This window comes from Paramormyrops kingsleyae, chromosome 8, assembly GCF_048594095.1.
Source record: "Paramormyrops kingsleyae isolate MSU_618 chromosome 8, PKINGS_0.4, whole genome shotgun sequence".
NCBI classification, from domain to species: domain Eukaryota; kingdom Metazoa; phylum Chordata; class Actinopteri; order Osteoglossiformes; family Mormyridae; genus Paramormyrops; species Paramormyrops kingsleyae.
The window spans coordinates 28,818,521-28,835,982 of record NC_132804.1 but is presented as its reverse complement, the minus strand read 5'-3'; the positions used below and the strand labels follow the sequence as shown (position 1 = coordinate 28,835,982).

Genomic DNA, 17,462 nt, shown 5'->3' with positions numbered 1-17,462 from the left:
TCCTGCGCCTGGTTGCTCAGGTCTTCCAGCGACAAGAATGACTGTCCTCTTTAATCTGACAGTCGACAGCGGACAAATGGGAAAGTAGCTGCGTTGGGCATCGGATGCACGGCGTTTAGCGGACGCCAACATTGTAGAAAGAAACAGGATTTTTACCGATTTTACGGTTCGGTTCAGTCTGGACCTGTGTTAAGTTGTCGCAGTGGATTTTCATTGTAGACTGTAACGAACCGTACAGTACTGTGGTACCTGGCTCCTTGCGATAGTGCGGATCTACCGGCAATACACGCAACATAGACGAAAACTGGTAAGTGGGGAAACGCGCATCCGTTCTTCTGAACATTTCATTCCATGATCCACTATTGCGGTTTCGTGACGCCTTTTGGGGGACGGCAGGGAGCAATCGGATGGCTTAGCGGGCTAGTTTGGCATGTGTAAAGTTTGATTAGCTAGTTAGAAATATATCTCCGCCGGCAACTAATGTGTTTTTGTAGTGGTGTGCAAGGTTGTTCTGAGAAATGTTTTAGGGCTTGCTATTGACTTAAGCCGTCCTGCCAAATACTGTAACCTATGGGAGAGGCAAGCACGTAGCGAGCGTCAATATTCGCTGTTGGATAAACCTTTAAAAAAAGGTCGGGACATTTTTGCATTTTGACCATGTTCTCTGACATTTCCTTACATGACTAGATGGCCTGTAATCGATATCTAAGCATTGTATTACATTGCTCGTTCAGCATCCAGATGGCAGGCTGGGTGCCACTGACAGAATCGAGCTCATCCTAGTCGAAATTTCAGTAGAATTTTCCACTTGAAATTTCCCGTTTTTTGACAGCTGAAATTGGCTGCTTCGCTTGGATTAAGCTTCAGTTACTCCTTTCCTGGTCGGCTGTTAATGCAGACCGTTACTGCACCCCCGAACCAATTTGTAACTAATTGATTGAATCCACTTGATACGAATTCATTCACACAAGCGATCCGTTCGTGTTACTTTAAGCTTGATTGTCTTTTGTTTATTTATGCAGTGGAACGTAACTTTCTTTCCTGTTTGCATATTCCTTTCTTTATTATAGTTCATGGACGTTCTAGTATATCTGCTGCTTAAGTCATTAATTAATTACTTGTTTTGAACATTATGCTTGAATAAAAATTAAACCATATATGTTTTTTTGAGAATGAGCTGTTTGAATTTCATATAAGACAAAGTATTCTAAAATTTTAGACAAGGTATGTCTTAAATGTCCTATTTTACACAATTCCATTCTTTTATTTATTGATTTCCTTTAACATTTTGTTTCCCTAGAAAACCAAAGCATGTCTTGTCGTTTGTATGTGTCAACTTGTGGTGAATTTTCACTAATGCACTTTGCACAGAGGTTACTGTCCCTGTTAGCCATCAAAGCAGAAACCGCGTGACGTCCACATTCCCGGCCCCTGCACCACCTGCAACAATCTTCTACATGAGGAGAACATGCAAAGTTCTCTAAAACACTAAATGTGAACCCTGAATTCTAAACCCCTCACTTTTACACTTATTAGTGAAAAGTCAGTGTTGTACTAGGAACTGGTTGAGGTTCCTAATCAGAATGACGCTGTAGGACCCTCTCCCCTATGACCAAGCCATTTTGTTTGAGCACTTTTAAATTCCTGCTTGATGGCCACTTTGGCCACATTCCAGAAGCCAGCAGCGATTGGTATGTGGATGAACGGATGCCCTCAAATTCCACTCTTTCTCCTTGGGCCATGATGCATGTTTAATATATCAAATGGCACGCCTACATCGATTGAATTAAGGGTTGCTGTGTTTAACAGGGTCTCTGGGGTTTGCCCGTTTACCTTATTGAATTAATTTTCCTTTCCTATAGGACGCAGCTCATCTCAGCCATGCGCCGTCCATAATCTGATCTCCAGGTCATGCTTCTGGCAGCCCAGGGCCATTATCTCCTCGCTCCTCCTTCTGCTTTGTCCTCCCTTTGCCTTTTTTCCTCATGCCATGTAGCTGGTTTCACCATGATCTTCATCATGCTGGGCCCTGCTCACATCGTTCACGCATCTCCTCCAGTTTTGTCCGTGTTGCGTGTGCACATGCGTGTGTGAATGCATGTGCCTGCATGACAACGGACATATAGTGCTTGCTCCAGACATATCAAGATTTTAGAGATTGAAATCCTCAGCATCATCCTGACATCTTGTGAATCTATCTTTAATATATTTATATATTATAAAGCACATGCAGTCGTATATGTGTAGATGTACTTCGGCATGTCTGGTTTTGCCGGCCACTGCAGTGCAGTCGCCCGTTGTGCCTCCTGTTTGGCAGCTGTTTGTTGGCAGAGCACAACGCAGGAATCTGCTACCAGCACTCCTCAGAGTGACCGCCGGCACTGAGGCTCACTCTCTGTCCCGCTCAGACATGCAGAGGCACCCAGACCTCGTTTCGGTCCCGCTTGTACCAGAGAGCCGCAAAGTCCCGCATCCCAGAAACCGAGAGAGAGCCGCCGGATCTGGGCTCGTCGATTTGAGCCGAAGTCGTCCTCCGCATGCCTGAGGGCACTGACACAATTCTCAGCAGATGGGGCTCCCGCTTCAGCATTGTCTTTAGTGTAGAAGTAGACCCCCCCATGTAACTCTTGTTCCCGTTGGCTCTGTTCTTTTTTTTGAAGTACATTAATACCCAGGAATTGGGCTTAATTGCGCTTGCGTCGTTCACGTCAAATGCCATTTTTGCTTGCGTAACTTTGACATATTTTGCAGCTATAAAAGCACTGATTTCACTTACTGTCATCTGCTGCTGGTGCTGCCATTTTTGCACTATGATTTAATGTCCTAGCAGGAATCCTGGCTATTATTTGTACTTGTGAAGTGTTTATATAAAGTATTTATGCTTGTGGAGTCATCATTTGCTCATGCTTGGTTTGACTTTGTAATCTTAATGTTACTTAAGATTATATTATATTATTTTGTAATATCTCACATATACATATATAGAGCTTGAGAAGATCCATCTGTTTTCCAGCTGGTTATCCAGAGCAGGGTCATGGGGGTGTTCCTCATGCAGCCCAGGATGTACTATGGCCTATTTATAGACACCAGTTCAGTCAACTGCATGTCTTTAGACTGCAGAAGGAAACCTGCACTGCACAGGGGGTCCTCCACACATTCAGGGTGGGGGTAGGATTGAAACCAACCACACAAGGTGGTGTGAGGGAATTAGAAGATTTATTTAACAGTGGGTTGGGGGGGGTTGCATTTTAGATTTTTGCATTTGCATGCTACCTGTCTAAATTTATATTTGTAGGCATGATTCTGTTACAAAATTATCCTAGTAAGCCGGGGCGGGGGGGGGACTGGGTCATGGAAGGCCAGTGTGGGGGCGGATTTTTGGGATGATCTCTGAATCAGCCAATAATAAAACAGTGCTTCTCGACTCTAGTCCCGAGGACCCCATGCTATTGGCTGATTGAGAGGTCATCCCAAAAACCTGCACCCACACCGGCCCTCCATGGAACAGGTTCCCCACCCCTGCAGTAAACAATGATGGAATCTTGGGTTTCTTGGATCAGAAAGCATGTAAGAGCCTGCAGGGTATGCAGGTTATATGATGGGCACAGTGAGATCAGTGTGAAGAAGTGCTGAGAAATGGGAAAGTGTCTTCCTGTTCAGTGACACCCATGTCTTCTAATGGGGGAGGGGGTCTCCTTAGCAGAGCTGTAACTGAGTCTGGGGGGGGGGGGGGTAAATGGATAAATAACTGAATTAAAGTCAAACTGAGAGCCAGGAAGGGCTTTGAAGAACAGGGGCCACATGCAATTTTGTAAATAATTAAGAATGATGCAATACGAATGAAAATGAGGAGGACCTTTGATTAGTCGTATTTTTTTTTGTATACTTTGATAAACCTTATTGTCCTATTGCCTTATTGTTTAGACAAAAGAAGGTGACATTTTACTTAAGTTTCATTAAGATGGGGCTTAAAATGACAGGAGCCTAGCTTATTTTAGAGGAAATTCCAGCAGAATTTCCCAGTAGAAAATTCATCTGGGTTTTTACAGCTGAGCTCGTCTGCATTGTTTTGAGCAGCCTAATTAACGCTGCTGATGTTTGCTGCAGACCAGTGCAGATGGCCAAAAACCATTTGTAACTGATTCATTGATTCAGCTTGATGCATACTTATCTATACATGAGATCTATTTACATCATCTTCAGATTGATGTAGAAAGACAAAACTTCCTTCCAGTCCAGTCTGGAAATCCCATCCGGTAATCCATGTCCATGGACATTCTGTGATTATGTTAAGTGTTAGCAATCTGATTTTAGTTCTGTGGTAACATTTCTCATCCGTGTGATTTGTCTATTCACTAGGACACAATTTTTGAATCAAAATATGTAGTAGTTGCAAACTTTAGCAATATCAAAGTGTACTGTCCCATTTAAACAATACCTCCATACTCTCTTTATTTCCCACGTGTAATTCGTTCACTGACAGATTCTCAGTTCGCCCTCTTACAGCACGTGATTCCATTGATTTTTTTTTAAACTGACCACAGACCCTTATCTTGAGCGTACTAGCAAGGGCGTTATGGTGCTCAAAGAAACCATCCCTCTTCCATCAGGGTTATGTCCAGCTCTTCCAACACCGATCCCTCCTGCTTCCCTCTCTCCCCTTAATATGCTGCAGCGCTAGACAATTTGCTATATATTTTCACAAATAGAGATAATTTTCTTCTGCTGCCCAGTAAAAACCCCATGAGAGCTGAGCACTGTGAAGCACTGCTGTGATGAGTGTGTGGGACCCACTGGCTGCAGAAACAGCATTGCAGTAATTCTGACAGAGCTGAGATGACAACACAATTCTCTCCACTAACCCCATCATTCATACTGTAAAAGGACCCTACTGCACAAACACACCATAGCCAAATGGTATGAGTAAATTATGTATGTAAATTATGTTTGAAGACAGAACACTGGATTTTTTTTTCTTGTGATGCCTTGATCTGGTCTTGTACTCAACACTGGCAATGAGGTTCTGATGGTGTCTGAAGAACTGCATCTACATTGATGATTAATTGGGTGAATCTTTGATATCAAACTCATTTTGTGATTCTTGGTCGTTTGAATTTATTTAATGACCACCTTGTTTAATTTTGACTACATTATGCTTGATGTGCTATAACTATTAATTAGACTTCGTAATGATCAAGGCAATGATCCCCGTTTACAACAAATAAATACAGCCATTCTCCGAATGCTAATCTAGGGCTGCGTACTGCAAAGAAATGTGAGACGTAAATAGCTGGTTGAACTTTTTAGGTGGCAAAAATTCTAATATTGAAATTGATATTTAAAATGTCTTGCTTTTGATACAAAATCTGTGTGCGCTGGTGTGCTGTTCAGGGATGTTTCAATAAAATCTTTGAAATACAGATATCAGAAATACAGAGAATCACATGAGAGTAATAAATGATCATCATACCAGAGTAATAGATGCACGTCACATGAGAGTAATAGATGATCATCATACCAGAGTAATAGATGCACGTCACATGAGAGTAATAGATGATCATCATACCAGAGTAATAGATGCACGTCACATTAGAGTAATAGATGATCATCATACCAGAGTAATAGATGCACGTCACATGAGAGTAATAGATGATCATCATACCAGAGTAATAGATGCACGTCACATGAGAGTAATAGATGATCATCATACCAGAGTAATAGATGCACGTCACATTAGAGTAATAGATGATCATCATACCAGAGTAATAGATGCACGTCACATGAGAGTAATAGATGATCATCATACCAGAGTAATAGATGCACATCACTTGGGAGGTAGAAATACAGAAAGTAAATGCAGGTGGAGTTCAGAATAATGCAAATAAATCATATTAAACCGCTGTAGCAGCAAAAAAAAGAGCAATTTATTTGTATAGTTTTCCTGTTTTAGCCCAGTAAATTAATTGCATGCTTGACTCAGATACTAAAGATACTACTGCTGATTAAAATGGAAAGAAATACCAGTGTAAAGCCACACGTACTTGTGTTGCTCATATTCTAATCGATGCGAGTTGCTGTATTGACTGATCGCTCCTGTCAGTGACTCGCCCGTGACTCGTCCGTGACTCGTTTGCCTTTCCTGCACACCTTTGCAGGCCCGGGGCCCATTGCAGGTGCTGATGGGATGGACAGGATTAAAGTCATCAAGAGGCGCCTATCCATGTCGCTGCGTGGCCCCAGACCCACAGACGAGCCGCTGGACGAACAGACGGAGTCGGCCCCACCCGAGGACCCACCCCTTCCCCAAGCCTCGGGTAAGCCATCCCCTGGGGGCTCATTCTATCTGGGCCCCCCCCTCCTCATATGTTTCAAAATGTAAATAAATAACTTTTATTTTACAGTGAGTACAGTTAGAAGATGGTAGCTAGCTGGTTAGCAGAACATGCTGCTTCAGCATCACCTAAATAAGGTACAGATATGTTTAATGGTACACATACAGTATATTTAATATTTAGTGTAGTGACTGTTTGTGGTCAACAGGGGACCCCAAGCATTGCATTGCTTGAGTGGTGGTAAACTTTGCCACTGCTTACATGTTTAGCCAAACCTCCATCTATGAGAAAGAGGGTCCTGGAAATACCATACCGAGGTATCACATGGGTCTCTTGTGGGACACCGTCTCATCCTGGCATTCCAAGCATACGGCTGTTTGTTCTTGTCCTGAAAACTGCTGAATCACTCCTTTTAGTTAGATTCTGACTTGGACTGCCCTCGCAAATGGAAGCAGATTTGAGTTTGGCCCAGAGGTATCGTATCGAGTAAGTTTGCCGCTAGAATGGCTGCGGGTAGTTTGGCTAGAGGAGGAAGCAGCATGCATTACTTCTGCTCAGCATGAGAGATTTATTATCTTCATTATGTGATTGGAGAAAAAAATAACGTTGTGTGGATAAATTATTTCCTGGACTCTTGGGAAGAAAAAAAAAGAAGTTAAAATGCAAGCTTTGATTTGTTTATACTACAGATTTTCAATTAATTTTGGGCACAGCACAAAATTCTTAATTGCTAATGACTGCCACCCACTGTCATCCATTTAATGACGAGATGTTTATTTTAAATCGTATTACTTGGGATAGTAAATTTGTATCAGATGTGTGATGCTGGATCTGATGACAACGTTGACTGGAGTGACCGTCTGTGGAGGCTCACATTTGCAAGCAGTCGGTGGTGAAGTATGTCTCTAAGTCAGTGTTCCTCAGGAAACCTCAGATGGTCCACGTTTTTGCTCCCTCCCAGCTCCCTTACCGAGGACCCTTACTGAAAACTTGGTTGAGAAACATTGCTTTAAATTTAAATGAAATCTTTATTAGGCTGTATAACCCAGGATGCAGTCCTTGAAAGGCAGCCTGGTGGATTTTAGAGACACTGGTGGAGATGTTCCCTGGCAATCTTGCTTCATTCGATGAGATTAATCGTGCGGAAGGCCGATTTGCAAATGCCAATCAATCCAGAAGCTGGTTGGCATCACAGAGGTGAAATCACACAATCAGCACCTCCGAAGAGGAGCTCAGCTGCAGTCAGAGAGATCCTTTGACCAGGGCGTGAAGTGAGTTTTTTGCTCGGGCTGTCGGCTACCTGCCTGCTGACAGGGAAGACGACTAATGGAAGCGCATGAGAGTACGAGGTTTTCAAAGCGAGCTGAAATGAAATCAGTCAAGCTTGATGCGAGAGCCTTAATCTTCACATCCACTCCTCCCCATGCTTCTGTCTGTCTCTCTGGTGGTCCCTGCTGTTCCTCCGCTCTCACTGCCTACAGACCTTCCCGTTCTCTGCTTGTCTGCTCCTTAAACTTCACACCCCCTTCCTGCTCTCCACCCTCTCTCTCTCTCTCTCTCTCAGATCCGGTGGTTTGTCCTGCCTTACGACCCACCCTGTGCCCCTCCTCACACCCTGCCTCGCACAGCGCCCCCTCCTTCCTGCGTCAGTATGCAGGTCACCTGGGACGAACAGCCCTGCGCCGGGACCCCAGGGGTGTGCTGGAGCGCTCCCAGCTGAACCTCTACAGGACCGGATCTCTCGGTGAACCCTCTCTGTCTTTCTCTCTCTCTGGTTGCCGTTATCCCTCTCTCTCTCTCGCTCTCTCCTTCTCTGCCTCTCTCAAGGTGATATATTGGTATGTCACGAGACAATCATTTCACCAAAAACATGACATAAAACCATATTTCATGTAACAGGAAACACTGGCAGCATCCATTGGCCATCTTTATAATTAGTTAATAACACTGGAGTAAAATAAATAAACATCTCACAATAATTCCTTAATCTAAAATAAGTAATACAGTAAAACCACAAAAGGCTCCATTTACTGAGCATTTGCTGCCTGCAACATTCCAAATATTTTTATTTAACAGCATATTAACAGAACATCTGTTTCACTGCATGTGGTTCCTAAGTGTTTTATAGCTTGAATCTCACTTCTATGCAGTTATCTATTAATAACACTGAGCATTCCTGTGACTGGTGCGACTTGGTATGTTTTCTGAGGGTGTAATACCAGGTGCATGCTGGGACTTGGGACTGTTCCCTGTCATTTGCGTTAAATCCTTGTCCTTAATTACCCCGATTCCGAGGCTTGGCGTAGCCCCCGATCACGCACCAATCACATTAGCTGCAAAGCAGTTAGTGTATAAGCATGGTAAGAAGGCCTTGCCAGGCTTAGGGACTGTCGCAGTGGTGAGTATCTGCAATTCTGTAATGGCTGCAATTCCTGATGGTTGTTGATGCCATTCACCTAGAGCACATAATCCAGTAGGACCCTCAGGCAGGCCACATTTTTGCTTCCTCCCAGTTCCCAGCACACCTTAACCAAGCAGTCAAGAACACAGAATACTTGGTACAAGTATGTAAGAGCTGGGAGGGAGCAAAAATATCAGTTGTCTGAGGGGTCTGAGGGGCCCCTAAGGACTGGGCTGGAAAACACTGGTGTAAACTGTGTGTTTTACATTTCTTTGTTTGATGAAAGTGAACTGAGGCTCAGCATTGTAGCTGAAGCAGCTGATGTGTATGTGTGACAATACTGGCAAAACTTGAGTGGTGGTATTAAACATCAGTATTAAGTACAAAATTAAAGGAACGGTAGTGAGGATGATCATAGTAATGGTGTGTGTCCCTTTCATTTCCTGTCTCTTTTTTCTGAATCACTGTGTTCACTCTGATTAGTGTCTCATTTACCTTGTTGGCCTGGAACTGGGGAGGATTATTATTATTATTATTTTATTAGCTTTTCTGAGCTGGGTATTTTTGCGTTCTCAGTGTTATTTGTCATAGGTTTGTCATTTTTGATGCTTTCAGCTTTTCCATCGGATTTCCATTGGATACTGGCTTAGTTGGATTAAATAAAATCAATGCAGTGGTAACTTGGCTTTTTGCATCATGTTGCCATTTGTTGAGGGCGAAACTCTACATGTATCATTTTCTCCCCGCTGGTTATTTACTGGAACGGTCACATTCTGACCCTTTTCATTGGTGAATGACTCAGAAATGTACGATTCCCAACATAACTAGCAGCAGGCCTGCTTTACCTGTAGCTAAATTTTCTGGAGCCACATGGCAAAGACAGTTACGTACATTCATGTGAAGTTATTGGTGCTGTTGACCTGGGAAATACTTATTCTGCTATTACAACTGTTCACTATTAGTATATCTTGTCAGTTCAATCATTAAGATTGGCATTTAAGAGTCTACCTTAGTTTTTTATATATAAAAAGAATTTGGGATATGAAGGTTACATGTTATACAGGTAGTATTTTATGGTTTTTAGTGCTATTTTGTGTTTACGTTCTTAGCTGTGTAGCAGACACTTTTAATGGATGTGTGTTTTTATTCCACTTTGAATATAAATTTGCATTTGAATGCAGTTCATGATGATAATCATGCCAGGTCTCTTGATAGAGCTGTTCTCTGCCAGCCTACTTCCTTAGCATCCCTGCTAGCTGCTTTCCCCAGCGCTCCCCTGGCCTGCTTTTGCTGCTACTCCTCTGTGCTGCCGGAATAAACTTCCTGTGTGTTGTGGTGCCGTCAAGGTGAAAAGATGGACGCTTCTCAGCTGCGTCAGCTGTATCGCTCGGCCGCGGCTTGGTGCGTGTCCGTCCTTGGCCGTGTGTCAGGCTCAGTCATGGCTGTTTGCCTCAGATAAAAAGATTTTTAATTAATGCACAACTTGTTATAATTTGTTAGCATCTGCTAGATGTGAAAAACTGAATGTAATTTTTTTTTTTCGATTTGATAGATGGGCAGACTCACCCATTGCCTCAATGTAGGACACCTTCTGACCAGGACTGTTACTGCATAAGGCAGAAAACTGTGAAGCTGTGACTACTGACTGCTGCTCCGCAAGTGTGGCAGGCATCGTCATTTGTTTAAGCTGGGCCCTTCTTAGTACAAAGCGCCCCCTGGTGGTGCTGGCTGGTAGTGTTGCTGCAAGGGCCAGAATGCACCACATCGAAAGGTCTCGCTGAACGAGATGTGTATGTGAAATGACTTTCTGCCCAACGTTTCATAAATGTGGCTTTCACGCAGGACCTTTTGGAGGTACGGCTGTTGGTTGGTGTGGCCACTGCAATATATTAAGAAGGTGCTACTTGTCAGTATAAGTTTTCCTTATATATTTGATATTTAACACACTTGAGAGGCTGGATTATGCAAGCATACACAGTGCCAGCATTTAGCTGCTGGAGTTTAATGAGAGAGAGGTCTGTTTGCTTAGCCTCTCTTCTCTTCACAGCTGTAGTCCTGATTGTTTACAGTCCCTTCCAGGTACAGGAGGTGGGGTGTGTGACTAGGGAATACTTTCAGGTTTGTAATGCTTCTGAAGTCATTAGCAAGGCAAAGGACCAACCCTGGCCAATCAGTCATGAGGAGGGTGAAGGAACGGACGTCTGCTGAAGCAATGCGCTGACTCCAGATCAGCTCTTAGATCAGGATCAGCCCCCTGGGTGTCTCTAACCTGCTGTGGAGTGTTGGATGGGGGCCACGCACTGCATTAGGTGCACTCCACTGGAGTATCCCCTGCTAATACGGCCTGGCGGAGTTGCTGCACCTGGCACTCCACTGGCCTGTATTCTTGCCTGCATGCGCTGACACGTGCCAACATGGAGACATGAGCTGGGCGTGTGGGATCACAGTGTCGTACGCCGTCAAGACATACATTTCTGGGGCATCAGAAGTGCTACATACGATGGATGGACATTAAGCATATAAATACATTTTGAGGGTGTGGAGGGAATGGAAGACCAGATGGAAGGAGGAAGAGAATGGAGAGAGAATGGATAGTATAGAAGGGGGAGGGAGTCTGCCTGGCTGGCTGTACCTCTGTGCTTTATGAATAGCATTCAGTCATTTCTGACTTGTTCTCTTGGTTACTGGTGCGATTGTTAGTATATACATGTGGTATCTGTGTTTGTATGTATACTTATGTGTGCTGTTTTATTCATGTATCACAAAAAATAATGATTTCTTTCAGTGGACCAAGAAGAGGAAACCGACCTAAAAGAGGTAATCGACAGGCAGAGAGACAAACAGGCCGTTTCGGAGAAGGAAAGGCCTTAATTCTTGTTTGGCTGAGAAATATGGGAGACTGAAATGAACAAACTGCAGTATGGCTGTCGTGGCTGCAGATGGCGCTGGATAGTCAGGCTGTAAATTCATTGACATACACAGCAAAGAGAGATTAAAAGCGGTCATGGGATAGCTAGGCATTTTCCTGTCTGGGTGAGTGTAGACCCTATATACTTCTGGCGCCGGTTACCTACAGATATCACTAGGCAGAGCAGCAGTGTATCAATGCAGCACCACAGATGCTAACTCGGAAGTGCTTTATTAGGCTTCTGTTGTCACTTATTAGTCTAATGTGTCTGGCAGCATTCCTGGTCTGCTAATGTCTACACAGCACTGTTTGATTTTATTACATTTGGCTGTATTTTCATAGGGGTGTGACTGTGGGTTGGATTGACCTTCCTCTGCAGGGGGATTTGCATGCCAGTGGTTGTCAGAAAACACTGGAATTGTGACGCATATCAGCCACTCACGGGGACATTATGCTCTTGTGTTTTTGTCACAGGCATCGTCCATGAGAACGGCAAGGGGACCGCAATGGGCTCAGATGGCGAGAGCGACCAGGCATCCGGCACGTCCTCGGATGAGGTCCAGAGCCCAGTGCGGGTGCGGTTACGAAACGGCAACCATCGGCGCATCGCGGAGGTAACACGCAGCCTGCTTCTGCACACGTCACATATGACCACTGAAGATTCAGTGCAGGTTCTCTGAAGGTTTTTTAAAGGTTGTATTTATATATTTATTTTTGTATAAACATGTTTTTCCTTCTTACCAGGGGATACAGTACCATTTCAGTCACCCTCCTTATTGGAGAATTGAGTTATGTTATTTGATTTCCCCAGAAAAGTGCCTTGTATGAATTGTTTTGGTAAAAGTTTAGTAAATATAATTGGTTTCATTTATCGATTCTGCTCTTTCCCTGTTTTCTCCTGTTACTCTTTCAATTCTTTCCTCTCTTCTCATTCCTCTCTCTCTCCAAGATTTAATTAATGAGGAAGTCTTTCCATCCCCTCCCTTTCTCCTTTCCCATTCTCTCCCTGTGCCCCCCCGCCCCCCCCCCCCCGTATGAATTATACTCCCATACCTATGAATGAGCAAGTCATACTCTTCCACGCTTAACGCGAGACACACTCCTTGATCTCTCCAATTGTGCGAGTCATAGTCCCACCGTCTCCCTGAGTTCGAGTCAAAGTCCCGTTACTCTCCTGAGCCTTGGACTCCACGTGAGTCGAGCCTCTTCCTGACTTCCTCAGGACATCAACAAGCGTCTCTCCCTTCCGGTGGACATCCGGCTGCCAGACAGCTACCTGGAGAAGTTCGCCATGAGCGGGCCGCCCTTCGCCAAGCCCATGAGCCGCCGGCTCCGCCGCGTCTCGCTGGTGAGGGCCCGCGGCTAGCTTTACCGCTATCGCTCGCTGCCTAGCCTTTAGCGTCTGGTGTTCCTTAAATGTGCATGCTGCCTGCAAGCATTTAGTGCATTTAGTGCATTTAGTGCGCTACGCCGCCAATGGAGAGCACTTAGCCCCGTGTGATGCCTAGCAATACATCATGCTGATGGAAGCCTAGTGACACGAGGCCCTTAGCGCAGGATCTCGATGGTGGCTGCTTAATGTCACAAGAGACCCTGCAACTGGTGCCTCCGGCTTATTCCCTGCCGCTTGCCTCCCAGTCTTGCCGGTGAATCTAGCTGAGAGCAATAAAATAAATTTCAGACAGCTTTTAAATATGTATGCTGCCCCAATGCTGAAATTCCAAGTTAATAAGAGAGATTTCAGCAGGGGGCAGCGCAGAAGCTCTGTGGGTAGGACCATCATCTCAGACCTCCTGGGGTGCAAGGTTTACATCCCACTTGCACTGTGTGGGGTCCAAAGACAGTACAGTTAGTGTAACTGGCATCAATGAATTGCCAGTAGTGTATGACTGAGTATGTACAGGCCTTGCAGTGGTCTGGCGTCCCATCCAGCATGTACTCCAGAGAACCCTATGTCACATGTACAGTGGCTCAACACATATCCATGATCACTAATTCCAGATGTAGGTTACTGTTTGGACGCATATTAAATTAAGCTGAATTTATGTGATTTTGTGTACAGAAGCGATGCCACATGTATTTTGTCACCCCAAATGGGGTAGTATTGTGGGAAAGGATGAAAAAGCCCATGAGATGCAGCCCAGAAAATCTGCGTGGTTCTAGATCGAGGCCCAACTACTTCCTGAAACTTTCAGAGACCCTGATTGGCTTTCTCGCTTGCAGTCTGAGATCGGCTTTGGGAAGCTGGAAACCTACACCAAGCTGGACAAAGTGGGTGAGGTAAGATAGCCACATGCAGTGAAGTTCAGTCCACAGGGGGGCGTGGTAGACGAAGAACTGGACTTGCGTCCAAAACTGCAGCCATATAAGATGCTGGCCCTGTCTTGTTTATCTGTCCCTTCTCCCATTTGCTTGATTTCAGGGCACCTACGCTACAGTGTTTAAGGGTCGCAGCAAGCTGACGGGCAACCTGGTGGCACTCAAGGAGATCCGTCTGGAACATGAAGAAGGAGCGCCATGCACCGCCATCCGAGAGGGTAATGCCATGCATAGCTAATCAGCAGCTAGGATCGCTCCTCATGGCCAACTGGCTACAGGCAAGGGGGATTTTCAATTTGTAATGGTTCACAGCATTTTTGACTGATGTTTCTTATCAGCCATTATGCAAGTTGCAGATATGGACACCAGGTGGTGTAATAGTTCATCAGACTAAAAGCTGACTTGATGAAATCCAAATTGAGACATTCCTCTCATAACTCTTGACTGTTGCGGTTAGATAGAATAAACTTGACCACAACCATGTAATTTGCAAAGAGGGGCTCAACAACATGACAATAACAATAAGTGCAAAATTACTAGTAAAGGATTCAGCTAAAAACTGTGATAAATTGGCTGGCGATGGAGGTGTAGGCATCCGTCATGTTTCAGTCCTCCCTCCCTCCTTCAGTGTCTCTCCTTAAGGATCTGAAGCACGCCAACATCGTCACCCTCCATGACATCATCCACACGGAGAAGTGCCTGACTCTGGTGTTTGAATACATGGTCTGTAGGCTTTGATCTCTATGCATTTTTGCGTCCGTGTTAAGATGGGGATCAGGGGGGTGGGGAGGGGGGGGGATGTAATGCTGAAAAAAGTCAACCTCTGTCCTGTCAGTTCCTCTCCATCTGATTAAAATAGAATGAATTGTAAAAAGTAAAACTTAAGGTGATTATTTAATGTAGTAAGTGGCATAGTTGATGAAAATAGTAATAACTGTGAAATAGCTGACATTGAAAAATGAAATAAGATAAATTGACAGTAAGTTTGTTATTAATGTGGTCATTCCATGTCCCCAGGACATGACACGCAAAGTAAACCAAAATATACCTAAATACAGTGGTACCTCGGTTCTCAAACTCACTAGAACTCGAATTTCTTGAAAGTCGAACAAACCAGTTTGATCTAGAACTCGATCTGAATATCAGAAGTCGAACCGTGAACACCAACCTAATATAAATTGTAGGAAATGAGTCATACTACAATGCAATTCTTACTTGAATGCCTTCTTCACAGACTGGACGATTAACCAAATAAAGCAGCACAACATTACAGTAACTAACAATAAATAAACCACTAACTTACGTGTACTATTACAGCATTTATGTCATTTATTTAAACTTTATTTTACCAGGTAAATGAACTGAAAACCAGTTCTCACTCCTTTATGTGATATTTGGGAGAAATAGCAGATTACGCATCGGAACTGCCTGGGATACAAACGTCATGCGTGTAACTAAACTCTTCAGCCAATAAGGGCAAAGGTGTGTCGTCATGGAGGCGGTTCCAGTTTGTGCAGCCGGGTGAGAGGTCGCAATGCATCTAACCGTAATGCATTGCGTCAGGATCAGAATGCGTTGCTTTTAGCCAGCGCTGTAAGCAAGTTGAACGCACCCAATGACTGGACTGAGGAAACAAACTGAAATGCGGACTTAATACAGAGGACTAATGACAACAACCAGGAACAGCTGATCACATGGGGATCTCACACGAGGTTAGCGAGGGGGCGTGGCAAACGGAAGGAGCCGACGATCGGGGCAGGACAGGGGTAATGTTGGGATAAGACCTTTATCATTTTGGAAGCCATTAAGAATAAAATGCTCTTCTTGTTTTATCTTGTTCATTTTGTGTTTAAATGCAAAAAAAAAAAAAAAAACATATTTAGGTGTAATTTTGGGGGGCCGGGAACCAATTAATTGGTTTTCCATTATTTCTTATGGGAAAAATTCGATCACAACTCGAACTTTTTAGGATTCGATCTGGAGTTAGGAACGGATTAAGTTCGAGAACCGAGGTACCACTGTATATCTATAGAATGTGCCCGAAGCTGTGCTTTGTGACGACACTTTACCACGTGCTGTATGCGTCCCCTTGTCTCCCTGATCATGGCTTTTCCATCCCCACTTGACATTCTTCACTCCTCCATCTTATCCAGGAGCAGGATCTGAAACAGTACATGGATGACTGTGGAAATATCTTAGATGTATACAATGTTAAGGTGAGTGTGAAAGTATGTAAATTTGAGTGTGTTATCTGTGTGTACATGTGACAGTCTCAGGTGTGTCTACAAGTTTTTTGGCTGTGTGGAATGAATGCCTTGTCTTGTATTTGCCTGAATGACCTTGTTTGTACCCAGAATTATTTTTGGTTCACTCTGCCCATAAAAAGTAGCCCTGTCTCCTCTGGCCCTGTTCTGCAGATCTTCCTATTCCAGCTGCTTCGGGGCTTGGCTTACTGTCATGGCAGGAAAGTTCTGCACAGAGACCTCAAGCCCCAGAATCTACTCATCAGCCACAGGGGGGAGCTCAAGTTGGCTGACTTTGGTGTGATAGGCTTTTACTCTGACTGATATGCATGTGAAAGTACACAAACACATATACACACATGCATGCAAACAAATGGCATTTCTATTTCCAGTTGATGTCCTCCCTCCTGTTCTTTTTGTTCCAGGTCTAGCCCGGGCTAAGTCGGTTCCGACTAAGACATATTCCAACGAGGTTGTGACTCTCTGGTACCGACCGCCAGATGTACTGCTAGGCTCTACAGAGTACTCAACACCCATCGACATGTGGTAAATCAGCCCTGCAAAGTCCCGTGCAGTCCAACACAATCGTAGACTGACATAGCTCCATAACTATATTGAGTTTTTTCTAGTTTAGTCCTTGTATCACTCTTCTCTGGACAGATACAGTCCAGCACAGTCCCACATGACTCTCCACACTGTCAAATGGTTCTCTTTTTGCTCTCACACATTTTCACAGGATGTCTCCCACTCTCAGTCTAGACTGCGTCTATCACAATCAAGGCATCAGCCTATAGGTTAATGGGCAGAGGGGGTGGTGTGTATCTCAATGGGTCAGGTTGCTGTGCCTGAATAGGATGGTTGCCAGTTCAAGTCCCAGGGTCAGTAGAGTGATTTTATCATTGGGCCACTGAGGAAGGCCCTTAACCCCAAAATACTCCTGGGATTGTCTGATCCTGTTTTATCGAAATTTACGTAGCTTTAGGTAATAGCATCTGCTAAAGAACATAATATCTAAAATGATAGAGGGTATCCGAGTCTCTTTCTTTCTCTCACTCTCTCTCTCTCTTTGTGTCTGTGTTTGACCAGGGGGGTAGGCTGTATATTCTACGAGATGATGACGGGTAGACCCCTGTTCCCTGGATCTACAGTGAAGGATGAGCTACATTTGATATTCCGAATTCTAGGTGCATCACCAAAAAACTGTTCACTGATCGTTTTGTTCCCCGAAAGAAGTATAAATACCTGCATGTGAGCATGTT

At 44.2% G+C, this 17,462-nt stretch overlaps 1 protein-coding gene across 4 annotated transcripts in view; it reads left to right on the top strand.

The window, feature by feature from the left end:
- Positions 1-17,462, top strand: part of LOC111856193 (cyclin-dependent kinase 17-like) — a 28,751-nt gene that overhangs the window by 2,498 nt on the left and 8,791 nt on the right. For 3 of the 4 annotated variants that reach the window (XM_023835944.2, XM_023835942.2, XM_023835943.2), the window contains exons 2-12: positions 6,156-6,314; positions 7,897-8,076; positions 12,116-12,255; positions 12,864-12,989; positions 13,865-13,921; positions 14,064-14,178; positions 14,589-14,683; positions 16,114-16,176; positions 16,378-16,501; positions 16,629-16,749; positions 17,290-17,387. In XM_023835944.2, coding sequence (XP_023691712.1) covers positions 6,185-6,314; positions 7,897-8,076; positions 12,116-12,255; positions 12,864-12,989; positions 13,865-13,921; positions 14,064-14,178; positions 14,589-14,683; positions 16,114-16,176; positions 16,378-16,501; positions 16,629-16,749; positions 17,290-17,387 — 1,249 coding nt within the window. In that variant the 5' untranslated portion in view covers positions 6,156-6,184. Of the gene's footprint in view, positions 1-6,155; positions 6,315-7,896; positions 8,077-12,115; positions 12,256-12,863; positions 12,990-13,864; positions 13,922-14,063; positions 14,179-14,588; positions 14,684-16,113; positions 16,177-16,377; positions 16,502-16,628; positions 16,750-17,289; positions 17,452-17,462 lie in introns of all 4 variants that reach the window. The other variant, XR_002841072.2, reaches the window with a different exon arrangement.